The sequence below is a fragment of the Coptis chinensis genome, chromosome 8 (assembly GCF_015680905.1).
Source record: "Coptis chinensis isolate HL-2020 chromosome 8, ASM1568090v1, whole genome shotgun sequence".
Taxonomy (NCBI): Eukaryota; Viridiplantae; Streptophyta; class Magnoliopsida; order Ranunculales; family Ranunculaceae; genus Coptis; species Coptis chinensis.
Genome location: NC_141463.1, coordinates 55,023,419 through 55,047,527, shown reverse-complemented (window position 1 = coordinate 55,047,527; position 24,109 = coordinate 55,023,419). Strand labels below are relative to the sequence as shown.

Genomic DNA, 24,109 nt, shown 5'->3' with positions numbered 1-24,109 from the left:
ATTATTTGCTACGCTTACAATGCGTAGCCAATAAACATCTTTTGATATGCTTAAAAACGTTGTTATTGCTTTTTTGGAATAGGTAATAGATGCTATTATCGGCAACAGTTTTAAGCGTTGCTATATGTATCTCGCATTTTCTAATAATTAAATTAATTTTTTTGTATTATTTAGCTAAATTAATTTTTTTGTATTATTTAGCTACTATTAGCTACGCTTTTAAGAGTAGCAAATATTATTTACTTTCAGCAATGCTTGAAAGAGTTGGAGACACTTTTAAAATAGGGAAAAATATGTGGTTAAGTAGCTAAGTTTGGCAACGGTTCAATAAGTGTTGCTAATTCTATGCTCACAGTGAATACCAAAATTTGGTAAAAGCTTCGACAACACTTTCAAGCGTTGCTGATAGTCTCTATTATTGGCAACCCTTGTATGCGTAGCTGGTTCTTCAAATCAGTTTTTGAAAGAAAATTATTGCCCACCCTTGCATCCGTTGTAGTCTTGTAGATAATAGGCACTATTAATGTTTTTCTTTCCGCGCCTATCATTTCGTTATTTAGCGCCCATATTTTCCTCAAAAAATAAAAAAAAAACCAAAAGAAATAAGGACGAAGTAAAAAGAGGGGTAGTTTGTTTCCAAAATAGAAAACACTAGACCACTCGACAGTATCACTTTCTTCTGAAATCTCTCTACCAGCAACACCAATTCTCCACCTCAACAGCCATTCGAACCTATTGTTCAGGTAATGAAACCGCTTGTTTATGTTTGTGGTTGTGTTTCACAAACACAGATTCAAAGAAGAGGGGTCTGAATTTTGGGATTTTAGGCATTGGGAAGTTCTGTTGCTTCAGTTTTTGGGATTTCAAGTGCAGCATTCTATCTCTTCGGTATGGCTTTACCATTTCCTATAAATTTTTAGGGCTTTCGTCTAATATACGCATTTGGGTTTATTTCAGTAGCTTCTGGGATCCCAAGACTTTCTGTTGGACTTGATTATGGTTGTCTTCCTGGTCTCTCTTATCACTTCATGGATTCTCTGAGATGTTGTTGCTCCTTCATTCTACAAAATCCCATGTGAGCCTTTTTTTTTAAAAGAAAATTTTCATTTACTTATACAAGGATAAAAATTTGATTTTGTGAGATGGACATGTTTGTTTTTTCCATTTTTAATGATTTGGTTGATTTGGGTTTTGTTCTGTTTAGCTTCTCTATAAATGTAACTCAAATTTTAGTCATTTCTTGATTTTTTGTCAAATGTGTGTTTGGAGTGATTGTGAAATTAGTTGAACAAAGAGCATAGATGGGGAAAATTGGGTTGATGTTGGTTTTTGTTTATCTAGAAGGAGAAGTGGAAAAAGGTGGTGTTAATAATTTGGTTTGGGTTGAGGGAGATATACTACTACGGTAGAATTTAGGAACTTTGTATTAATTAGTTATTTGTTTGTGTTAACAATGGGAAACTTTGGGTTAATAATTAGTTATTTGTTTTATATTTATTATCAATGCTTGGGTTCAGTATGAATTCCTCCTATCAACTCTTGCGTTCGCATTGATTGGAGCTGGTTGGATTAGACCATGTTCCATTGCCTTTGGTGCAGATCAGTTGATGTGTTGCCTATTAATATATTTGTTGCATGTTGAAATAACTTATTGAATCAAAGTTCTGCCCACTCACAGAGGAAAGCTAGCAGAGAGGTATGGGTTCTTGCCTTCTTTGACTTAGTAATAGTGCCGCACTTTGGGTTCTTGGGCTTGGTAATTGTTTTAACAAAAGCTTCATAAGTTTCAACATCAATGTATTATTATATTTGTGAGAGGCTTCTTTTATCATTTTTTAGTAGAGTGAAACAAGGGATCCCATTAACACCAAATGGAACTTAGGTCCTGACTTAACGACACTCTTACCTGCTTTAGCTTATGTTATGCTAGGCTCATTTTCATATCTGATCTATTTTGGTGTCATTTATACGCTTTCTCTACCAAAACTGTGTTCTAGTGTTTGTTTTTTGTCATACAAAGTATAAAAATCATTTGAAATATGAAATTATAGATGCATGTGATTTGAGTGTGACTTATCCATGTGATAGTATATGGGCACCCATAACATAACATATGTCCATCTTGGTACATAATTAATGACATCCCCGCCAAAGACAAACATTTTGTTAGTAGGTGGAGCAAATATGCTAGCTATGTATTGAATCTGATTCCAACCCTATCGTGCAGGCTTTCAGTAAGATTTCAGGAACCTAAAGCCAATAAGGCTTCTCACTTGGAACCTCACCCACAAGAGTTGTGATTTGTGATTGGCACTTTTTTCAATTGTCGTGATTTTATTTAGTGCCAATGACCATACAACAATTTTATACTCTGCTCACTGCCTCTGCTATGCCCAGTTTCTAGTTTACTTTTGTCAGCTGAAATTTTCAACATTTTTCATCAGTTCAGGCTCACTTAAAAATTTTCAACCCGTGGGCTTCACCATGGACCAAAACTTCGAGTTGGGCTTTACAGTCGTTGAAATATCTTCCGAAATTCCGCCATGGTATTTCGGCCACATCCCAAGAAAAACGAGAGAGTGAAGTGTGAAGTTGAAGAGGCGACCACAATTATAAACCGATCTCGCTACTTTTGCCAATCCAAGAAACACAAGTTTTCCGGAAAAGTCGGATCAAATAGAATGGCAAAAGCAATCAGAGAAGGAGCTCTCACTTACATTTACATTCTTTTATACATCTTTCTATCCAGCGGTTAGATTTTCTTTAATAAGGTCAGTCACAGCTGAAACAAATCTATTTCATATACATTTATATGTATGATTAATTTGATTGACATTTTTTGTTACGTGGATGCATGCAGTGGGTATTATCATCAAAACAAATCAACTTCCCATACCCACTTGGATTGACTCTACTACACTTGGTGTTTTCATCTGTATTGTGTTTTTTGTTAACTAAAGTTTTCAAGGTACATTTATTTATATATTGTTTGAACATACTAGTTTTTGTTTATAGGATTCTGCTTAACTTGATTGTGTTATTATAGATTATGAAGGTTGAAGAGGGAATGACTTTAGATATGTAAGCATCAAACAAATCCTTTTTCATTATTACAATTGTTTAGAAATGTTTGTTCCATGTTAGAATGTAGTTTAAGATGGTAAGCACTGGAAATCGGTCGGGGATTAATTGCATATAGTGGACCGATTATATAGAATAAAATTTTTGTTATCTGATAATTGATATGAAAGGGTAGTTTCATGAATTGAATTCTAATTTTGGTGTTCAGATACACTACTTCAGTTATCCCAATTGGTGCAATGTTTGCGATGACGCTGTGGCTGGGGAACACTGCATATATGTATATTTCTGTTGCATTTGCACAAATGTTGAAAGCTATCAGTATGTTTTCTCCAAACTCAACTACCCCTGTATAGCTATGTGCCTATGTTATTACCTTTAATGTAAGTATGTACGTGAGTCAAATCTGTCCATGTAAGTATGTCCAAGTGCCCCTGCGTCAGCTGGGGTAATTGTTACACGGCTAGAGATTGAAGTATCCCAACCTTCACACAGTCTGAAGTGTTCTTCTTACATGTATACAACCATTTATTGGGGCAATTGTTCATAATGTAAGCTTTCAAATGTGTAGTGCCTTTAGCGGTCTTTATTCTTGGAGTAGCATCAGGACTTGAACTTATGAGCTGCAGAATGTTTTTCATAATGTCGTTGATCAGTTTTGGCATTCTTGTTGCTTCATCTGGAGAAGTAAATGTTAACTGGATCGGAGTGGTTTACCAAATGGGAGGTGTTGAGGCTAATTTTCATGGAGATATTTGTGAAAAGGGTCTCAAACTAAATCCTATATCTGTAATGTACTATGTCAGTCCGTGCGGGTATGTGTAGAACTTTCTTTCATAAGTTTGATTTCCAGCTCTTATGTGAAAAGCTGCCTCCGTGACAAAATATTGTTTTCTGCAGTGCTCTATGCCTCTTCATCCCATGGATATTTCTAGAGCTGCCAAAGATGAATGCGAATGGACCATGGAGTTTTCAACCTCTTGTGCTGACCCTCAATTCCCTTTGTACTTTTGCACTGAATCTATCGGTGTTCCTTGTCATCTCACACACAAGTGCATTGACTATTCGTGTCGCGGGAGTTGTCAAGGATTGGGTGGTCGTCCTACTGTCAACCCTTCTGTTTGCTGACACAAAGCTAACTGTTATAAACCTATTTGGTTATGGAATTGGTAAGTAATTGCAAAAACCTTTTTTAATATTGTGTGTGTGTGGGGGTAATACTAGTATAATATAATGGAGTTAAAACTTCAGTTTCTTTTAGGTAACAATTACTACACATTTTTGGGGCTGCTTGACACAAGGGTGATTTTGTGTCAGAACACAAGTTCTGAAGTTAATCATCTTTTGGGCTGTACTTGTGACCTTAAAATTCACCCTGATGTTCAATTAAGCTTAGTTTTTAGTCTGGCATACCTGGATCTAAGTTTGAGTTGCACTCGAGTATGTGACAAGCTTGGCATTTAATAAAAAGAAAAGCAAGTGTTCTTGTAATGAATTGTTATTTTTTTTCTTAGGTTTTTTATGGTGTCTTATTGTAGTATTTTGGCTGTCATTGCGGGTAATACTAGTATAATATAATGGAGTTAAAACTTCAGTTTCTTTTAGGTAACAATTACTACACATTTTTGGGGTTGCTTGACACAAGGGTGATTTTGTGTCAGAACACAAGTTCTGAAGTTAATCATCTTTTGGGCTGTGCTTGTGACCTTAAAATTCACCCTAATGTTCAATTAAGCTTAGTTTTTAGTCTGGCATACCTGGATCTAAGTTTGAGTTGCAAGCTAGGCATTTAATAAAAAGAAAAGCAAGTGTTCTTGTAATGAATTGTTATTTTTTTTCTTAGGTTTTTTGTGGTGTCTTATTGTAGTATTTTGGCTGTCATTGCGGATAAGAAGCCATTGAACTTCAAACTCTTGAACAGTTGAACTTGTTGGTTAAACCATTGATGGAGATGAGCATGGACACTCCGTACTTTGCTGCAATTTGTGCTCGGCGACACATACATCAAACCAGAACTCAATTTTGTGAGGTACTTTCCAGCTTAAATAAAACAACTTCCTTGTACTAGTTTTTTTTTACTAATGCACATACATCTTGTAGTGACGAGTTCTTGGCCTTCTATGAAGACATTATTTCTTTTGAGGATATGGTCCATGATATTTCCATGCTGTGATTTCCATCATGTTGTCATGACACCAGCGGTTTTATTGATGTGCGAGTATCTGATGCATTGTCCAATAACACGTGGGCGTGACATTGCCATTGGATCTTTCTTGTGCTCCATGGTTCTGCAGGTTGCCAGATAGTTGCAGAAGTTCTGCCTAGAAGTTGTCATATTTCTTCGAATCCTACTGATGTCAACATTGGAGGCAGAACCCAGATCACTTCAGCATTCCCAAGTATGATCTAACCCAAGTCAATGAATTTCTCCTTGCATTGAAAACAAAATATTACTAGGAGTTCACTTTGCTGCACATTTTAACAACTTATTGAACCGGGCATCTTTATGCTCAATTCCGTCCCCCACCTTTATAGGCAGTTTTATAGATGATTTAAAAAAGTGACTAATTCTTATTGTCAAACAATTTTACTATCTTTCATAACTCATGGTGCTTAAGCTGTGGATGAGGTTACTTGGTTTCATCCTTCTGAGGTGCTGGCTTTGCTTTAAGTACAATTACATTATTACCTCTAATACTAGCTCACTACACAAGTATACAAATATATTTTCTTTTCTTTTTTTGGTGGTTGTCTGAAGCTTTTTTCACATTGTAACTTTTATTTTTCTGAGGGTAAAAAAAATATGTATTATTCCATTGTCTGAACTGCATGCTTAATGTATTCATTACCGGCAGAGCTGACATGCTTACAGTCTCATCTAAAGCGATAGATGGGGAATGTAGTATGTTACATCTATAATTCAACATGTAAGTAATAAACCATGCATGTGATATTTGAAGCACCTAACAATTCTTCATGTATAATAGTGTTTCACAAAAAACACTTACGTAAAAAGGATAACAAAGTTATAGGGGTGTTTGCAAAAATGCTACCAAATCTTTAAATTATCATTTCACAGATGCTATCTGAAGTTAGTTCTTATTTCTTAAAAGGCTCTTCATATATGGACTACTACTTGTGCTTTTATTACTTACGCATGTTTGTTGACGTTTAAATACTTCTTTGAGTACATTCACTACAAAAGAAGTCACTTTACCCGACTGACAGTGACTGTCGCCAAAGGTATTACCCGACAGACCAAAACTGCAGCACGACCGTCGGAAAACGCTCGGTTGGCATAGGTTTCCGACAGTTATGAACAGTCATAACAGGTTGTCGGGGTTGATGATCTTTGCCGACGGATATTCCCACTGCTTTGAACCGTCGGGTATTACTGCTGCCAAGATCTGTCGGATATGGACTGCTGTTGTTAACCGTCGGATAGGCCTGCGGTCACTAGCCGTCGGATACGACAACTGTTATAGGCCGTCGGATATATCAGCTGTCACTATCCGTCAGATAGGACCAGTGCTATAGGCCATCGGATAGGTCCGTCGGGGTAGTTTACTACTAGACAGTTGGTATCCGTCGGGTATTAGTTTTTTGTTTTAAAAAAAAATATTGGTTGTAATAATTCTTTCAGGCATCCCAAATTCCCAATCACACTAGATAGTTGAAGAGCTGACTAAAAAGTTGAAACTCTAGACTCAATAATCTGATATAAAGAATTCAGTGCACGTATAGAAGAATCTTGGGACATAATAGCGCTTGCATGTTGAAGAAGCAGACTTTTCAACCATGGGAGCGCACAAACTAAGACTGCACCCCTTGACTGAACTATAGAAATCAAGAAATCCAAGAGCTTGAGAATGTCTGATGGAGTCAAAAGGGAGATTGAATTTGCAATAACCTTTTTGTCTCTCATGTGCAAGCAATCCAACAATAATACACGGTCATCAGCACGTAGTGCCTGCTTAAGCAACACATGAACTGAATCTGCACTTGGTGGCTTAGTGCTGGGAGAAGTCATCACTATTTCGGGAGTTTTGACTTTATCACAAGAACATTGTAATCTCCTTCAGCGCCAAACCACCTCACATTCGGAATCCCAGCTGTCAAAGTTGAAGATAATGAGATGATATTGAACAAAGAAAACGTAGTGAGTCACATAACGGAAAATTGGACTATGTACACGTTCATCACCATAAAGGATAAAAAAGTGGAGACACATACATATACCCCTAAAGAAATGGTGCAGAACAGACAAAGATGAACGTGCACCGTATGTATATGATGCCAACAAGGAGGCACAAACAGAGAGGAAATGAGAAGAGACCGCACACTGTCTAACAATGTCCTTGCTGTAAGAATTTAGAAGAAAAAAGGTCAAATATTAGGTCTGAAAATTAAAAGACCATAAAGTTAGTACGCATCTAGTGAACATACCTTCCAACAATCTCCTGGAATGTACTAGTATGATGAAATCTGTATGGTTCATGGCATATAAATAAGCTGTGAACTGGCATGAGAAGTGGTACTTCTCTTCAAAGTTTTTCCAATATATGTCAGAATTAGGATACTTTGTTTTCTCAAGAGCATGGGCAATGGTGCACTGCAGAAAAATACAGACAAGAAATATCAGTTTCTTAGAGTGCATGAAACGGCAATGAGAAAATGGCTTTGAGCTACCAATAATTCTTCTCCAATTACCTGTGTGACTGGATAAGATGAGCATAAAAGAAAGTCTAACCTCAGTGAATGTCTCCAAGTATGGCCATACTTCAATCCTTGAAATCCATTTGCGGAGAATTCCTTTCTTAGTTCTGAAAGGAACTCGGAGAATATGTGAATGCTCTGTACCGTAAACTTTCTCAAGACGTTGATTGCAAGTCGCCCCTACTGCATCAGGTAGAAGACGCTTCACCTGGATTCAAATGCACAAATGAGAATAAAAAAGAACAAAAATGTACTAATTAGCATTATATCCAGATAAGTGTCCGAAATATTACAATGAGTATTCGGGGTACAATATCCAGTCCTTGCTGCTTAATGCGAAGAAGCATCTTACTCTCCAAGGCACGAACTTGATCCAAAATATAGACGACCTAAAGTTATTCCAAAAGCAGAATACGTATATAAAAGCAACCAGAATCTAAGATGAGATCATACTGCAATCAAAGAAGAATATGGCCACCAGTGTCAGGATAGCCCAGAACATCCGCTTGAGCAAAGTAGCCATGCAGAGATAGAATAAGAACGTTGAAAACCATTGGTACCCTCTCAAGGAACTTTTCCAAGGTACAGGGATCAGGTGCTTCAAGAAGATCCAAGAGCAAATGAATCATCTCCTGAACTCGCTCAGCAGTATCACCCCACCCTTTCTCCAAACCAATATCTTGGAATCTATATTCAAACTGTGAATACAGAGTATCCGGTTGGTATACAGAGACCATTTCTAAAGAGAACCAAGACTCAGGCCACTGGTACGTACCACTTTGGGACGAAGAATGTTTCTACATAATTAGAAGGTCAAAGAAATGCAATTTGCAACTTTGCCAGTAATTTGGTTCCCTCTGAATCTAGTTCCTGTTATCAGGAAATGTAATGCGTTCTATAAATTCCTTCAGCCCTAGAAGATCTTGATGTTGAGGCTTTTATTAATAGAACCTCTGCAGAATATGGTTGACTTTTCCTTTACTATAAATGCAAAGGTGCTATAACAACTTTTTCCTATTTCCCTTTTAAGTAAATAACATTCTGCGACTATGATACATAAACAATAACGAGACTACGGTTGACTTCCAATACATTTTGTTATAAGTTTATTAATGCAAAGAGGTGTGCGGTAGGGTTCTCCAAACCCCCACACCCCACAGACATCAACGGAGATACGGTTAAGCCATCACAGTAAGTCTTGAAAACAGGGAGCGACTCTAGAGGACAAATCGGCCGAAAGAGAAACTCTAGAGGACACATTATTTTTGTAATTACTCACAAGGACCGGGTGGATGAAAGTTCAAGTTTACCTTTGACACGAAATAAGAATGGCTCGGGTAGATGAAAAGTTAAGTATACCCCTGAAGAAAAAAAATAAATGGCCCGACCCAACTGAAACAACCCGGTTATGAACATTGATTGTTCATACCCACAATAGGTATGAACAATCAATACCTATCCATGTATGAACAATAGCTATGAACATTGATTGTTCATACCCACAATAGGTATGAACATTCCATGCTAAACATCAGCTATGAACATTGATTGTGGCTATGAAAATATGAACCCAAAACAGATATGAACAATAACTGTTCATACCCCAAATTATGAACATTAGCTATGAACAATAGGTATGAACAAAACAGATATGAACAATAAATGTACACACTCAAAATAGATATGAACATTGATTGTTCATACCTTTTTATACCTTCTTTAGGTATGAACAATCCGTGTTCATACCCAAAAAAAACATGAACCCAAAACAGATATGAACATTGATTGTTCATACCCAAAACACATATGAACAATAAATGTTCATACCTAAAACAGACATGAACATTGATTGTTCATACCCAAAACATATATGAACATTGATTGTTCATACCTACTTAAAAAAAACATGAACCCAAAACAGATATGAATATTGATTGTTCATACCCAAAACAGATATGAAAAATACGTGTTCATACCAACAAAAAAACATGAATCCAAAGTAGATATAAACAATAAATGTTTATTTCCAAAACAGATATGAACAATACGTGTTTATGCTTAAAGTAGGTATGAACAATACGTGTTTAACAGTAAAAAATGAACAATCATTGTTTGATTAACATTAAAATTTTAGAGGATCTTGGTGGAATCGAACCACCATCACCTTTGGATATCACTTTTACCCAAATTTGAATAAGTTATTCACATTAGCTATGACCATTAATTGTTCATACCCCCAATTATGAACATTAGCTATGAACAATGAGTGTTCATACCTATTGGAGCTATGAACACTATTTTGTTTGATAATTAGTCTGGTGCCGCCATCTCTAGCTTTGTTTGATAATTAGCCATTGATATTATTGTATAAAAAAGGCTATTCTTCGCAAGGAGGTGTTATTATCGTCTAAAAAGGGTCTGGTTGGTTGGAGAAGAAGGAGTTTTGGCCTTTTGGGTTTTCTCTCTCGTAGTTTTGTTTTATTCATATAAGGGTAAAAGGGGAAATAAAATAAAAAATAAAAAACTGGGCCAACTTATTTTTTCCTTGAGGGTTATTTTAATTAAAAGACTGGGTCCATAAGTGATTAAAACATGGAATTTGGTTTTGTGAGTGGTTTCTAAAATAGGTTGTCTTCTACCGTGATTTTGGCTCAAAATTGGTCTTCTGGACCAATTTCTTGGTCTTGAAAATGTGTGGGGTTCTTACCCCATTAGAATGAGGTATATCTCAATTGACTGGTCATTAAGTTATTACATATTTTAGCACAATAAATGAACCATTTTGTTGATTAAAAATACCAACTAAGAAACAAATTGCTTATTTTCTATTTTATTTTCTGGATCTAATGACAACAACTAAAACCGGTATTTCATTTAAGTTTGCACATAAATGTGTAACAATGATAACTTGAAAAATAACCTGTAAAGGAACAAGGTGTGGGCTGCTATTTATTGAATTTTATGATCACAAACCTGAATTTCGGATCAATTCTTCGTTTGACTTAAGCCATAGCCAACTTTGGGTGAACCTTATTTCGCTCGAAAAATATTATGATCTCTGCTGCTAATGGATGTGAAATATGGACAAACAGTAAATCCATACCAAAGCTGTTTCTACTCTTCTCTTCATCCTATATAGCGAGAAAAAAGATGGCCACTAACAAGATAAGAAGAAATGAAGTAATAAAAAATTGAAATTGAGAATGACAAAGGAAGGATCATCGGAAGTAGGCACTACTGTCAAGGTATGTTCAACTTTTGCAATCTCTAGAAGAAGACGAGATTCTTCAATAAACGGTAATTTGTAGATAGCCTGTCAATTTCAACACAACATAAGGTCATAAAGCAAGATTTATTATCCTATTTGTAGTATGAAATTTAAGAGAGGAAAGAATTCAATATTATTAACAACTTGAAAGTGTAATGCAGTTGAATCTTTCTATTTCGTCACAGTTAGAAGTATAGAATGTTAGAAAACTTAGCCCAAATTGTGTTTGTTCTCTTAGTATTTCTCTGTATAAAGAACTACTTATCGCAGTTATCTTAACATATTATGCCAATAATATTGCTAACAATGGTAATACCCACAATTAGGAGCCATGATTAGGTATGACTAGGATTTTTCAAGTTTTAAGCATACAATTCATAATACAAGGAAGAATCATCCAATATACTACACTGAGATCATGCTGGATGAGAAATTCAGCTCAAGCTTTATTGATTGAATTTCAAAGCCCAAATTGACTGCTCAATTTCACATGTGTATATTCAAATTCAAAGCCAAAATACGGAGCATTACCTACCATGCATGATGCTTTCCAAACATGTCAAGCTCAAAATTTACCAGAAATATACTACTGTAAGCTTCTGATAAAAGAAATCATTACTAACTACACTAAGGAAGGAAGTCAAGGTTGTATCTGAAAAACCAAATGAACCTTACCAATGGGATAAAAATCTAAAATTGGAGATGAAGAATCAGTCATCAGTTCCCTGTAACACAAGGGAAGTGCATGCACACTAGAAACACAACTCTAATCACATATTGTGTTGACAACCAAGTACCAATAGCAAAAAGGATAGTCTTAAATGCAAACCTTGCAGCAGGCAATACACCCATTAACTGATCAAATGGCTTGAACGGTGTCCCAGGTGTGAAATGAATTTCACAATGCTCAATATTAAGAAAATCAGAAGCAAATGGCGCATATATGGATAAAACCTGGAGAAAATAGAAATATGTGAAATTGATGCTGCAAATATGAAGGGCATTTTAGAAAAAACCACCAAAGTTTGTACCACTTTAGAACAAAACCCCTGTGATTTGGCAACTCACACTTAACTACACATTCCATCCTGCTCCTCTAGCCAAACATTGAAATTCTCACTTACGCCAATTTTACCCTTGTCTTCTTCATCCCAATTTCTAATTCCTTCTTATGTAAACATACACCTTTTCTTTCTATCACCATCAGCCCACCTCCTTTTCCTAATTAGACCCAGTACCATACGTGGTTTTGTTCTAAAGTGGTACACCCATTAACAATACAATCATTCAATAATATATCTGAGAAAGTCAGAGAAATGAGAATTAGTTTTGCACATATCAAAGCCAATCAAAGTTTCTCTTACCATTGTTAGGAGCATACCCCTTCGTAATAGTAGTGCATAACCCAGCACATTCCTTCAATATATTTTAAGACCTACCAGAAATAGAAAAACATGACATAAGAAACCCAAGAAGTTTGTATTTAACAGGGGAAAAGTGGGCCGAATAGATAAATCTGTTTAACAAGGAAGATGCCAGCAAACCTTAGTTACAGTATTCGCAAAAGTACTACTAATACAAGCATTTAAAAACCAATATAACATAGAAACCTTAAGAAAACAAACTGTAGGCATCCATTCACTCAGTCAGAAACAGAAACAGAACTGTACTACTAAGAACAATGCCTTGAATCATTGGAGGGAGTTACCTTAACTGATCAACCATCAAAGCTAAAAGTGGACTCACAACCAAAGTTATTCCCTCCAAAACAAGAGCCGGTAACTGATAACACAACGACTTCCCAGCACCAGTAGGTTGGTCAATGATCAAGACTGAGCAATCAGCTTGAGAGGTTCCAGCGATCATGCTCTGGATAAAGTCACAATGTCTAGGAGCATCAATGACAGTGCAGTAGTACTTCGTTGTCTCGAACTTCCACAAGGCAATGTAATAGCACCAGTAGCCATAAAAAACAATATAAGGATGGAGTAAAAGATGAGTTTCTCGCCATGAATAGAAACAAGCAGAAATCGTAGAAGTAAGAAAAAGAATTACTTACATCTATAATAACACCAGCAGCTTTAGTTAACGTAGGTGAATCTAGCAAAACAAAACATCTGCCATCCTTCTCCCTCCTCTTTTATCTGGGCTTGGGACCAGCAATGCAAACTTATCATAAGTTTGCACAGGCAGAGTTACAAGGGGGGTTGGTAGAACATAACTCAATTATTGCTTTCCTAAGAACCATATTATATAGTGATAAAAAATATACATCACAACCACGAAACCAAAAAGGAAATAGCAAAAAGCCAGTAGTTTACTTAGTACTTGGCACTGGTAAAAGCCAATAAAAACATTTAAGTACACAAGCAATGTTTCAAGAAGGTGACCCAATGATTACAATCAAACAAAAAGTTGCACTTGATCAAAGAACTACCAAAATTTTAATACCACAAAACTCACACCACTAAGTCAACACAAAATATAAATGGACTATGTTCTAGATCTCTTTCTTTTTCTGCTACTCTCAACAACTTCAAACATGTCGTCTAGGTCGTTGAATATCAGTTCATCCACCATAGAAATGTCGAGGTTGTTAGGCCCTATATCTGAATCATTCACCACTCTTTCATCTGAGAGACACGGTCCACCTTCATCAAAATACACTTTTCTTGGAACCTCCAACACTACATGCCATTCAAGATTCTTGGGATCTTGGGAATAGAAAACCTGAGTAGCCTTCTCTGCAAGAATAAATGGTTCATCACATATATGGTCCGAACTGAGTTGATTGGATAAGTTGACCAACCTCAACTTTGCTTCCTCATCCACTTTCACACCAAGTTGTGTGCACTTAGCCCAATCACACTTGAACAAAACAGTCTTGTAGCCTTCACGATAATTTAGTTGAACAATGTTTGTTAGAACACCATAGTAATCTGCATCTTCATCAATTGGATTTTTATCCTTAGAACTAGAACGGAAAGTTGTAGGGCAATTTGTGGTAACACTGCTGTTTTGGTTCCTTTTATTTTTCTGATAGTCTTTGGTGATGAAGAGAAACCCATTGACACAATACTTATGGTACTTTGTAGCAAAGCGTGTAGGTCCCCTAACTAAATCCTTGAAGTGATCATCGGTGGATTCGAGGAACTCCTCTTTGTTTTGTCAACCATGTGATGAAATCATCAGAATAAAATGCCACTCTAGTGTGCCCAGTCCTCCTCCTTGCACTTGTTTTATTGTCCTCAATGAAGCTAGTGTACTTCCTAAATGATTTTTGAAGTAATAAAGTCAGTTAGGATTATGTATATAATTTAGATTGGGATGACTTCTTAGTACCCATTGTCGTGCTTGTTCATATTCCACACCTTCCAATAAATACTTTGCACTTAGGTCACTGGCCCACCCTCATTGGCAGTGTGGTTGTCGTCTACACTATCCAAAAAATCTGGTAAAACATCAGGTTCATTTTCAGCCATCCTATCAAGTTTATCTAAAAGACCACCTCCTCTTTTATATCCAGCACAATACATTAGTGTCTCCTCCTTCAAGTAACGCTCTGCAATACACCCTTCCAGGCTCGCTTTGTTGGTAACATAATCTTTGAAATATTTCATGTACCTTAAAAAAGTATTTTAGAAGCAATAGAATCTTAAAAATGAGAAAATAAATAAATAAAATAAGTAACAAAAATCAGGCTACGTACCTTTCAAAACAATACATCCACCTAAAGAAAATAGGCCCACAAAGGCGAGCCTCATGAGCTAAGTGAATAGGAATATGCATCATAGTAACAAACAATGATGGTGGGCAGATTCTCTCCAGCGCGCACAATGCCTTGACCATACCCCTTTCCAGTACATCAAGTGTTTCAATCTCTACTTTCTTCGAACACAAAACACTAAAGAAAGTACAAATGGTAGTAATAATTGTTCGAGCTTCTTCTCTGTTGCCATCTCTATAAGCATGCTGTTTTAATACCGGTAGCAAATGTTGCATTAGAATATGATAGTCATGTGACTTCATTTCTCTCAAATCCATTGAATCTCCTTTGACAATATTAGACCAGTTACCACTAAACCCAACAGGTACACTAAGATTGCGCAAGGTTTGGATGAACAACTTCTTCTCTTCTTTTCGAAGCCAAAAGATACCTTGAGGCATAACCTGTTTCCCGCCAAGCTTAGTCACCCAATATTTCTTCTTTCTCTTCATACGCTTTAAATCTTTGCGTGCATTGACATCATCTTTAGTTTTCCTTTTCGTATTCAACATCAAAGCAAGAAGAATTTCACATACATTTTTTTCAATATGCATGACATCAAGGTTATGACGAGCGAGAATGTGTTTCCAATACTTGAGCTTAAAGAAGATAGATCGCTTCGAAAACCACAAATTTCCTTTATTCCCTTCCTTATTCTTGCCGAGTTTCCCAAATTGATGATTTTTCAAACACTTAGTCATTCTCTTAACTTCAACTCCAGTCAACTTTATTGGTTGCTCACCTTTTTCCTTTGTCTTATCATAGGTGCTTTCTCTTGTATCATTTCTAGCCTCGGATCTCAATGGAAGCCACCGTCTACTTCTCATAAACACATGCTTACTTCCATGGTGAAGTCTTATAGAAGCAGTTTTCGGACCACAAGGAGGGCAAGCGAATTTTCCCTTAGTTCTACAGCCAGAGATATTCCCATAAGCTGGAAAATCATGGATTGCCCACAATAAAATGGCACGCATATGGAACTCTTCACCTTTGAATGCATCTTTAACCATCACGCCACAATTCTTGGAGTTCTTTAACCAACGGCTACAAATAAATGTCAATATCATTACCTGGTTGCTTTGGACCCTCAATGAGAGTTGAAAGCATGGTGAATTGAGACTTCATGCATATCCAAGGCGGGAGGTTATAGTTCACAAGCATAACAGGCCATGAACTATGTTGCGTTCCAAAGTTGCCATAAGGAGTAAAACCATCAGTGGCTAGTCCCAAGCCAACATTCCATGGCTCTACAGAGAAGTCTGGATATTTTAAATTGACTTGCTTCCACACTGCCGAGTCAACAGGATGCCTCATCGTGCCAGGCTTTGATTCTTCAGTAGAATGCCACCGCATCTCCTTTGCCACCCAAGGCACACTATACAATCGCTTCAACCTTTCCGTAAGTGGAAAGTATTGCAAAACCTTAGCAGGCACCCTGGTTCGCTTCCTCAAATCCTCAATGGTTGGAGTTTTGTATCTAGAAACACCACAAGTAGGACAGGTAACCTTAAATTCATTCTTTTCCCAATACAAGATGCAGTCGTTTCTACATGCATCAATTTTCTTGCATTTTAGTTTCAAGTCTTTAATCATCTTATCTGCCCTGTAGTTATTCTCTGGTATCTTGTTACCAGCAGGCAACACCATGCGGAGTAGTTGAAGCAATACGGTAAAACTCTTATCACTCCACCCATTTGTGTACTTCAGGTTAAGGAGTTTCACGACAAATCTAAGAACACTGAAGTCACATCCAGGATATAATTCAGTCATTGCTTCACGCAAGTTAGCGTTAAAAGCAACATCGTCTACGACTTTTCCCCTTCTATACAACCTCCTGGATCATCTCCAAGAAAAGTGTCCAAGTTGTTAAGACTAAACTCTTGAGCAATGGTGTGGAAAGCAGCATTCATGTCAACCACATGCACGTTCTCTTGAAATTCCGGCCCTCTTTTATTGTGTTGTTCTTCCACTTCTTTCTCACCGTGCAAGAACCACATTTTATATGTCTTGTCAAACCCATAGCTAAAAGCGATTGTAGTAGGCAACATTATCGCGGACTCATTCTTTCGCTACTTTGGTTTCGACACTTTCGACAAGAACATGGTATGACATTCTTGTTAACGTGATGTTCCGAGGCAAAGGTTACAAACTCTGTAACACCTCTTATAAAACGCGGATGCCGGAAATCGTCTAGATCAATCCAACTCTTATCTATCAAGCACGTTGACTCCATGATGTACTTCTAAGAGATAAGAAAGAATGAATGAAACTCAGAACAAGAAAAATAGCTAAATAGTTATGTAGAGGCATACACTAACTAGGCCAAGGAGTTACAATGCTAACTCTAGGCATACACTTACTTCAAGCTAACTCTACGCATACATATAGCGACCTAATATTCAGTACCAAAGTGAGTACAAAATTAGATGAAACTAGAGTCAAACACATATATTCATGCATCTTATAATCACCAATTCATGGTATAGTATTGTGACCATTTCTGCCAAAGACAAAAGCTACAGGAAAAGAACAACAGATTACAATTAAGTCGTCAGGAGGACTGTCTGAGGATGAAATTGAGAAAATGGTCAAGGAGGCCGAATTGCATGCTCAAAAGGACCAAGAAAAGAAAAAACTTATAGAGTTGAGGAATATTGTTGACACAACCAGCTATATCACATTTATATACTCACTTACATGAAGAAGAGAGAGAAGAAAAAGAAGAAAACTATTTATTTATATACTCACTTACATGAAGAAGTGAGAATTTTTCAAGAGAAACACAAGGTTTCCTCCATTAAAACTATTACAAGTTATTCTTACCAAAATAAAACTAAAAATAAAATCTAAGACTAAGGAACTAAAATAATACAAGGTAAGGAAAAGAAGTCAAGGGAGTAAATGGAGTGTCCCCCCTTGTTTTGTTTTCTTCTCCATTTGAGAGAAATCTCTTTTCCTCCCACATGAAACATTAAACCACATTTATTTCATTTTTATCCACCACATTAAAACAAAGTGATATCTTGCATTTTTTTTTCACTATTAACACCTAATCTAATTAATTACATGCAAGGTGTCAATTTTGCACCAATAATTTGTTATTTTTGTCTTGACATGCTCCATGATTGATGACTCATCCAATCTTACGGGCCCGCATAGTGGGTCTATGTGCAGTCCAGTGGCAGTCTGGTCTTTGGGCAATTTTACAACTTCCTGCCTATGCGTAGAGTTCATCGCCCTGATTGTCTGAGCAGCTCACTTGTCACATTTGGAGTCCTGGTTCAAGAGGTAGGAGCTTCGGAAGTTTGATGCTTCTGTGCGGATTTGGAAGAATTCATATATACGTCGTTCCCCGTGCTTTATCGCAGGTTTAACCAATATTTCCATGTTTACTGCGAATACCTGCAAAAGTATGAAAGCATATTTATTTCATGATTATTAAACACATAATTAAGCAAATTTATATGTCTCAATGGGGTTTCATAATAAACTTTTGGGTGCTTATCACACTACCCCCAAACAGCACTTTGCTTGTCCTCAAGCAAAGAAGAGACATTAAAACAGATAAGTGGCAAAAAATGTGTAGTCCTAACTAATTCTCGTTTCACAGAGTGCGTGTCACACCCCGAATTTCGACAGAATTCGAAAAAACATTATTTGTCCCCGACTCTTCGATCTCCGAGGTGTGACGCACTCTCCACTTCCAAAAACCCATAAACAGTTTAAATATGCGGATAATTAAAAATCAATAATATTTACTTTTAAACAAAAGTCATTTTCCTTACGAAAATTTACCAAATAAGATTAGGTTACAAATCTCTTTTCAATAATTCTTTAATTAAATTACAAATGAAAATACGTAAAACATCGTCTAGACTAAAAATCTATATCACCTTAAGGGAAAACAAAACAGATCCTGAGATGCAACGCTAACGCAAACCACAAGCAGCAACCACTCTTCTTCAACACTAAACCTGTCAAAACTTATCAACTATGTTCATTGAATGAACACACCCGATAAGCAAACATGCAAATCGGGTCAGCATTATAAACAATGCTGGTGTGAGTAGTCCTAAAATACAACATATAATATACATATATATACACAATCCAAACGGCAGTTAGTTCCTCCACCGAGGCGCCTTAACTTTCAACGACTAATACAACATCCTTAAGTACAATAATCTAGGCAGGTAGTTCCTCCACTGAGGCGCCTTAACTTCCCACTAACCATACAACAAACTATACGGATCATAAATAAGGCATGTAGTTCCTCCATCGAGGCGCCTTAGGTTCTAACTAAACAAATAACCAACCAAACATATTACCATAATTAGATTATTTCAGGCTTTCTTTGCGTGTCCCTAAAATCACGTCGTATCTATGTCTTACTAGTTTCCCTGGCTACCACAATCGCTACCCAACGCCGAACATGTACATCCACATGCCTCCCCTTACATAATGAGCCATTCGTATGCGTAACTACCTCGGCGGGATGCGCGACACCGTAAATCCTCACACGGAAGCCAAATCTATGTAAGCATCAAGTTATTATTCTATTCGGCATAAAATATTGCGCATCATCGTTCTATTTTGCGAACGGAATAATCAAGCCACTATTCGGCTACGCCAGGAGGGCCATTCAGCTTTACTGAAACGCCAGAAGGGCCAATCACATGAGTTGTGGTAGTCAGGTTCTAGGATTTTCGTTATGTAATTTATTCAGGTGTCATACATTAATGACTCATAAACATTTCTACTATATCACGTGCAGGTCAATTACCTTATTGCACTAAGCCATAATATCTAGAAACATCTCAATTATATCTCATAGTCACTTTCATTCTTTCACGTGCCAATATATTATTGCACTGCACCACACTCCCGTGGGCAAATATTCACCAATACTATATTAGCATCTCACATATAAAATAATGGAGTGTATATACATTTCTCCAAGATATTGCATTAATATAAATATCCCAGCATATTATCTCATGTCACAATGCTTCAACGTATCACATACATTTTTATTATAACGTATTAGGAATATAATGTCTCCTAACATCTCAATATCGTCACGTGTCAAAAATACACAACATCAAGGTCAAATCTTTCTTAGATAATGACCACCAAATTTTACAAGCTTCCACAGCATTTTATTACTATATGTGTCCATATAATATACACAAAAAACGTAGCACAAATAAACAGTCCACAGTCCACAATCAAAGCCCAATATATATATATGCTTTACACACTACTCACGTCAAATCTAAATTAGATAATGACCATCCAAGTTATATAATATCGACAATATTTTATTACTATATTTGTCCATATAAACAAACATATGAAAAACTGGAAAAGTCAACATTCACAGTCAACGGTCAAAGTAAACGGTCAACAGTCAAAGTCAATGGTCAACGGTCAAAGGTCAACACCTCATGGTCAAGGTCAAACTCAACATGTCATGGTCAAAGTCAAACTGTCATCATCAAAGTCAAAGGTGAAAGTCAACCGTCAAAGGTCAAAGGTCAAAGTCAACCTGTCCTAGTCAACGGTCGATGGTCAAAGTCAAACTATCCTGGTCAAAGTCAAACTGTCGTTTCCATGTTCGACAGGTTCATGGGCATAGCCATGGTTCATGGCTAAGGGCAAAGGTGCATGGCTCATGGGCTCGTGACTAAGGTCATGGTTCGGACCCAACTGGCCAAACCCAAACCTTAGAACCCGAAAGTCTAAACATTGGAAGACCCAAACAGATCTATTTTTAAGTTCAATGGACTGGTCCCAAGCAATATTAGAAACGGGCCCAAAAACGTATACTGAACTGGCCCAAAACACAACTGAGTTCGGCCCGAAAATTAAAATGAAACCGGTCCATAGGCTAAGCCAAATTGGTCCAAAACTTAATATAAACCGAGCCCAACAACTTAAAATAGAATCCGGCCCATACAACTTAACTAAAAACCGGCCCAACCAAACTAATGTTTTCGGCCCAACCGATTTGGCCCAAGCCCAAATCGGCTTGTTACTGTTCATCTTCTCTAGCTACCAACAGCCACCAAATCCGGCCACCACCAGCCACCACTAATCCCCACTCGTCCCAACCAAATCGAAAATGAGGAGAATGAAAAACCATACAATATTTACAAAACCGAAACCCCCAAATCAATCAATATATATCTTTTCCAAAAACTAGATCTAGCCTAATTTCGAACCGCCATTACTGGCTTCTTGGAGCTTTGACTGCCCACCCAAGTTCGACCTTCCATCATACATCAACAGCCAAACAACAAGTTCCAACCAAAACCCAAACACCAAGTTTAATTTAAACTGGCGATTTCTGGCAGCCATTAACGCCATTTGGGAGCTTCGACCGCACCATTAGCACCCTTCAAAACAGTTGGGTTTTGATCCCTAACCAAAACCCACACTATACTATACTACCCATCTCGATTCCAACATCAGCCACCACTGAAAGAACCAACTCGACCTCCATTCGACTGTTCAAAGCTATCCACACAACAACAAAAAGAGTATAACCGAGCAGAATGAGATGCAAACACTTCCAACACATAGACGGGACCATCTGTTTTGTTTTGGTAGGGCTCGTACGCCATTGAAAACCAAATCGCCTCAACGGTATCCAAGATTATAACGGTTCGACGGTTTAACCAAAATAAATTATAAAACTGGTCGGAAACACTTTCGACGTTGAATTAAGTAAATACTAAACCGACAAAAATCATAATTTTAGTAGTGGTGAGAGATAAATTCTACTCAATTGTATGAACGACTCCTACGAATTTCTCGAGTCCGCCGCCACGCCTCCACTCTCCGTGAAATCCAAGCTTTCATCTCTGCCTCCATTTTTTTAATATTCTATTCTCCAGAACCCTATTTTCTAGAAAAATGTGTTTATATACTTGGGTCCAAACCCAAGCCAAACACGACTTCGGGCCCAAAACCGGGCCCACGTATCCAAAATCCAATCCAACCCGATTTTTAAATAAATAATTTAATTAATTAATAAATAAATAAAAACGATATTTTAAAAAAATACGCCAATTCTGATCTTGATTTGCATTGACCATATGCAACAAGGCCTTTAAACCACTAGGAATTCCCTAAGTGGGACGAAGTTATAGCCTCGCGGAGAGTTTTCTAGAGAAGATACTCACAAACTTCATTTATATTACAACGACTTCGATTGATAAAACTTCGTTTCCTAAATTAATCTCGGATATCCATACATCTTCTTAGTAGGGAACGAGGATTGATTTCTTTGAAACTCAAGTTAATATGCATCCAATAATTAAAACATCTACATATGATAATGCATAAAGTGAACTTGCATTGAAATGTACTAGCAGGGCCGTTTTTGATCCTTTGGAGAGCGTGCATCTAAATGGGTTCTCCGCTGTGTATGTGTCGAAACATAATTCCACTCAAAATTTTACCACTCGGGTTTTGTTAACTCCATTAATGTGGTGGGCACACATTTCCTTACATCTCAATGACAAATCGGAGGAACCGATGTCGATCAATCAATCCGTCTACTACTTATTATCACACCACCCTACTCCTAATTGAGCTAGAGGTCTTTATTAGGTATTGTGGGGCTTAGGTGATAGTGTACAAGAACATGGAAATGGATAATGAAAATTTACGAGTATGAGAGAATAGGGTCTTTAAGATATTTATACTAGAGAATTTCTTGTTTTCTTTCCTTCTTCTAACTGAGTTTTCCAACCTTGTTCTTAAGCCTCTGGATTTTTTTTTTTTTATTGCTTAAGGACATGATTCTATTTTTCTTTCCTGAAGCAAGTAACTTTTTATTTGGGACAAGTCTTTCTCTTTATTTTTCCACATTTCATCCTATTTCTCATACTCCTCACTTAGGTAGGTTCTTCTATTTGGTTTAATAGATGGGTAAGGATTTTTTTGGTGAAAGTGAAAGGTTTGATGAAAGGTTCAAATGGAGTGACTAGCGGTAAAATTTGTAATGTAAGAATTTTAGCTATGTCAATCCAAAGAAGGCCTAAATTCTCGCTTAGGGTTGGTGGTGATCAAGTAAGTAGACGATTGATTTTATCTAATCGAAAACTACTCCTCACGTGTCATCACACACAAATCACTCATGTCAAGGCTTTTGTTAGATTCTTACAGGATTTATAGTTTAAGTAACTAACCGTTGGTTCCGTAAACTTATTGCTATGACAATCAATAATAATACTCGAGTGCATGAATGTTCATGAAAAGATGTATAAACTATTGTATAATGTATTATCTTAAGTTTCTTAAAGCAAATCCTAATTCGGATACTAATGTGAGATTTCTAGACAATTTTCATCATTGAAAAGGAAACAAGACTTTGTCACTAAGTACAATTATTAACAAGAAAATAAAAACTATATCTGAAGTTACAATATGCCTAATTTTTTACTGGGTTTAAAAATACCCCCAAACAGAATGATGCTTAGTCCTCGAAGTATCAATAAATAAAGAGAGAAATTACCTGAGAACTGTGAGCAAAAATTAGGGCTAGATTGCTAGAACAGAAAGGTTGGAGAACATAATATATTATTTAGAAAGAAACAATAAAATGTTCAATAGCACACGAAATATAGCACACGGAATAATGAAAGACAATAGCACACGAAACATAATTTTTAGCTAGATATATGTACAATGACAAGCTCAAATTTACCATCAGGCCGGGATGTGTAGGTCAGGTCCTCAATAAGGAAATGCATTTCCTTAGCATCGCGCCAAAAGATAATAGTCTGCCAAATTTCTGCCCATTCTTTGTCTCCAGATTTCCTCAAATGTTTCTTCATATTTTCATCCTTCGGGTAACAACGAACATACCTCGTCTTAATCGAAAGCAGACTTCCATTGCCTAAACCTTAATGAACGAATGATTACGCTTTTCGGGCACATAGAATCTACCTTTGACCATGAAAAGTAGTTGCAAACCGTGGGAAATGTGTCTTCATGATTCGCAAGCGGTTCTGAGGTAAAAGAATATAATGATCCGAAAAGTCGCGAGCTCGTTTCAGGTTGGAGATAACACAACCTAAGATGTTAAATAATGTATGACCTTGTGCCGGTCAGAATCAATACTCTACGCAGGCTGCCTCATTGGCGAGAGAAAAATGCCAATCTCCCATGATGTTCAGGAGTACAAACAACATCCCAAATTCCCCATGTTCATGGTCATGCTTGCTAAGGAATGGTGATGTCGCTACCATGGCACATGGCCATCTCTT

General features: G+C 37.0%; 4 protein-coding genes and 1 pseudogene across 7 annotated transcripts; 1 reads left to right on the top strand and 4 right to left on the bottom strand.

Annotated features, from left to right (window-relative positions):
• The first annotated feature begins 416 nt into the window (after positions 1-416).
• Positions 417-5,722, top strand: LOC147481999 (putative sugar phosphate/phosphate translocator At3g14410; annotated as a pseudogene). The gene is made up of 11 exons (XR_015204585.1): positions 417-888; positions 958-1,075; positions 1,518-1,696; positions 2,445-2,771; positions 2,861-2,968; positions 3,047-3,081; positions 3,290-3,402; positions 3,653-3,896; positions 3,982-4,250; positions 4,949-5,110; positions 5,182-5,722. The product of XR_015204585.1 is annotated as a putative sugar phosphate/phosphate translocator At3g14410 (transcript).
• A 1,041-nt stretch (positions 5,723-6,763) lies between these two features.
• LOC147481997 (sucrose synthase-like) lies at positions 6,764-10,491 on the bottom strand. 2 transcript variants are annotated; one of them, XM_086577442.1, is made up of 6 exons: positions 8,251-10,491; positions 8,091-8,164; positions 7,832-8,005; positions 7,528-7,693; positions 7,315-7,442; positions 6,764-7,193 (listed from the first exon to the last, which is right to left on the bottom strand). In XM_086577442.1, exons 1-6 carry the CDS (start codon positions 8,318-8,320, stop codon positions 7,176-7,178), a joined length of 630 nt encoding a protein of 209 aa, XP_086433568.1. In that variant the 5' UTR covers positions 8,321-10,491; the 3' UTR covers positions 6,764-7,175. The 2 variants fall into 2 exon arrangements, with proteins under 2 accessions (XP_086433568.1, XP_086433567.1); XM_086577441.1 differs by lacking the exon at positions 6,764-7,193 and having other exon boundaries at positions 7,223-7,442.
• LOC147481998 (uncharacterized) lies at positions 6,767-7,111 on the bottom strand. The gene has a single exon (XM_086579151.1). It carries the CDS (start codon positions 7,109-7,111, stop codon positions 6,767-6,769), a length of 345 nt encoding a protein of 114 aa, XP_086435277.1.
• On the bottom strand, positions 8,180-12,589 carry LOC147481996 (5'-3' exoribonuclease 4-like). 2 transcript variants are annotated; one of them, XR_015204586.1, is made up of 6 exons: positions 12,430-12,589; positions 11,895-12,019; positions 11,741-11,817; positions 11,036-11,110; positions 10,771-10,928; positions 8,180-8,667 (listed from the first exon to the last, which is right to left on the bottom strand). XR_015204586.1 is itself a non-coding variant. In XM_086577443.1 (4 exons), exons 1-4 carry the CDS (start codon positions 12,442-12,444, stop codon positions 11,085-11,087), a joined length of 243 nt encoding a protein of 80 aa, XP_086433569.1. In that variant the 5' UTR covers positions 12,445-12,585; the 3' UTR covers positions 10,612-11,084. The 2 variants fall into 2 exon arrangements, 1 of the variants encoding a protein (XP_086433569.1); XM_086577443.1 differs by lacking the exon at positions 8,180-8,667 and having other exon boundaries at positions 10,612-11,110; positions 12,430-12,585.
• An 87-nt stretch (positions 12,590-12,676) lies between these two features.
• LOC147481995 (uncharacterized) lies at positions 12,677-16,601 on the bottom strand. Its single transcript, XM_086579150.1, has 6 exons — positions 15,902-16,601; positions 14,775-15,765; positions 14,475-14,689; positions 13,643-14,223; positions 12,774-12,934; positions 12,677-12,689 (listed from the first exon to the last, which is right to left on the bottom strand). Exons 1-6 carry the CDS (start codon positions 16,599-16,601, stop codon positions 12,677-12,679), a joined length of 2,661 nt encoding a protein of 886 aa, XP_086435276.1.
• Between the last annotated feature and the right edge of the window lie 7,508 nt (positions 16,602-24,109).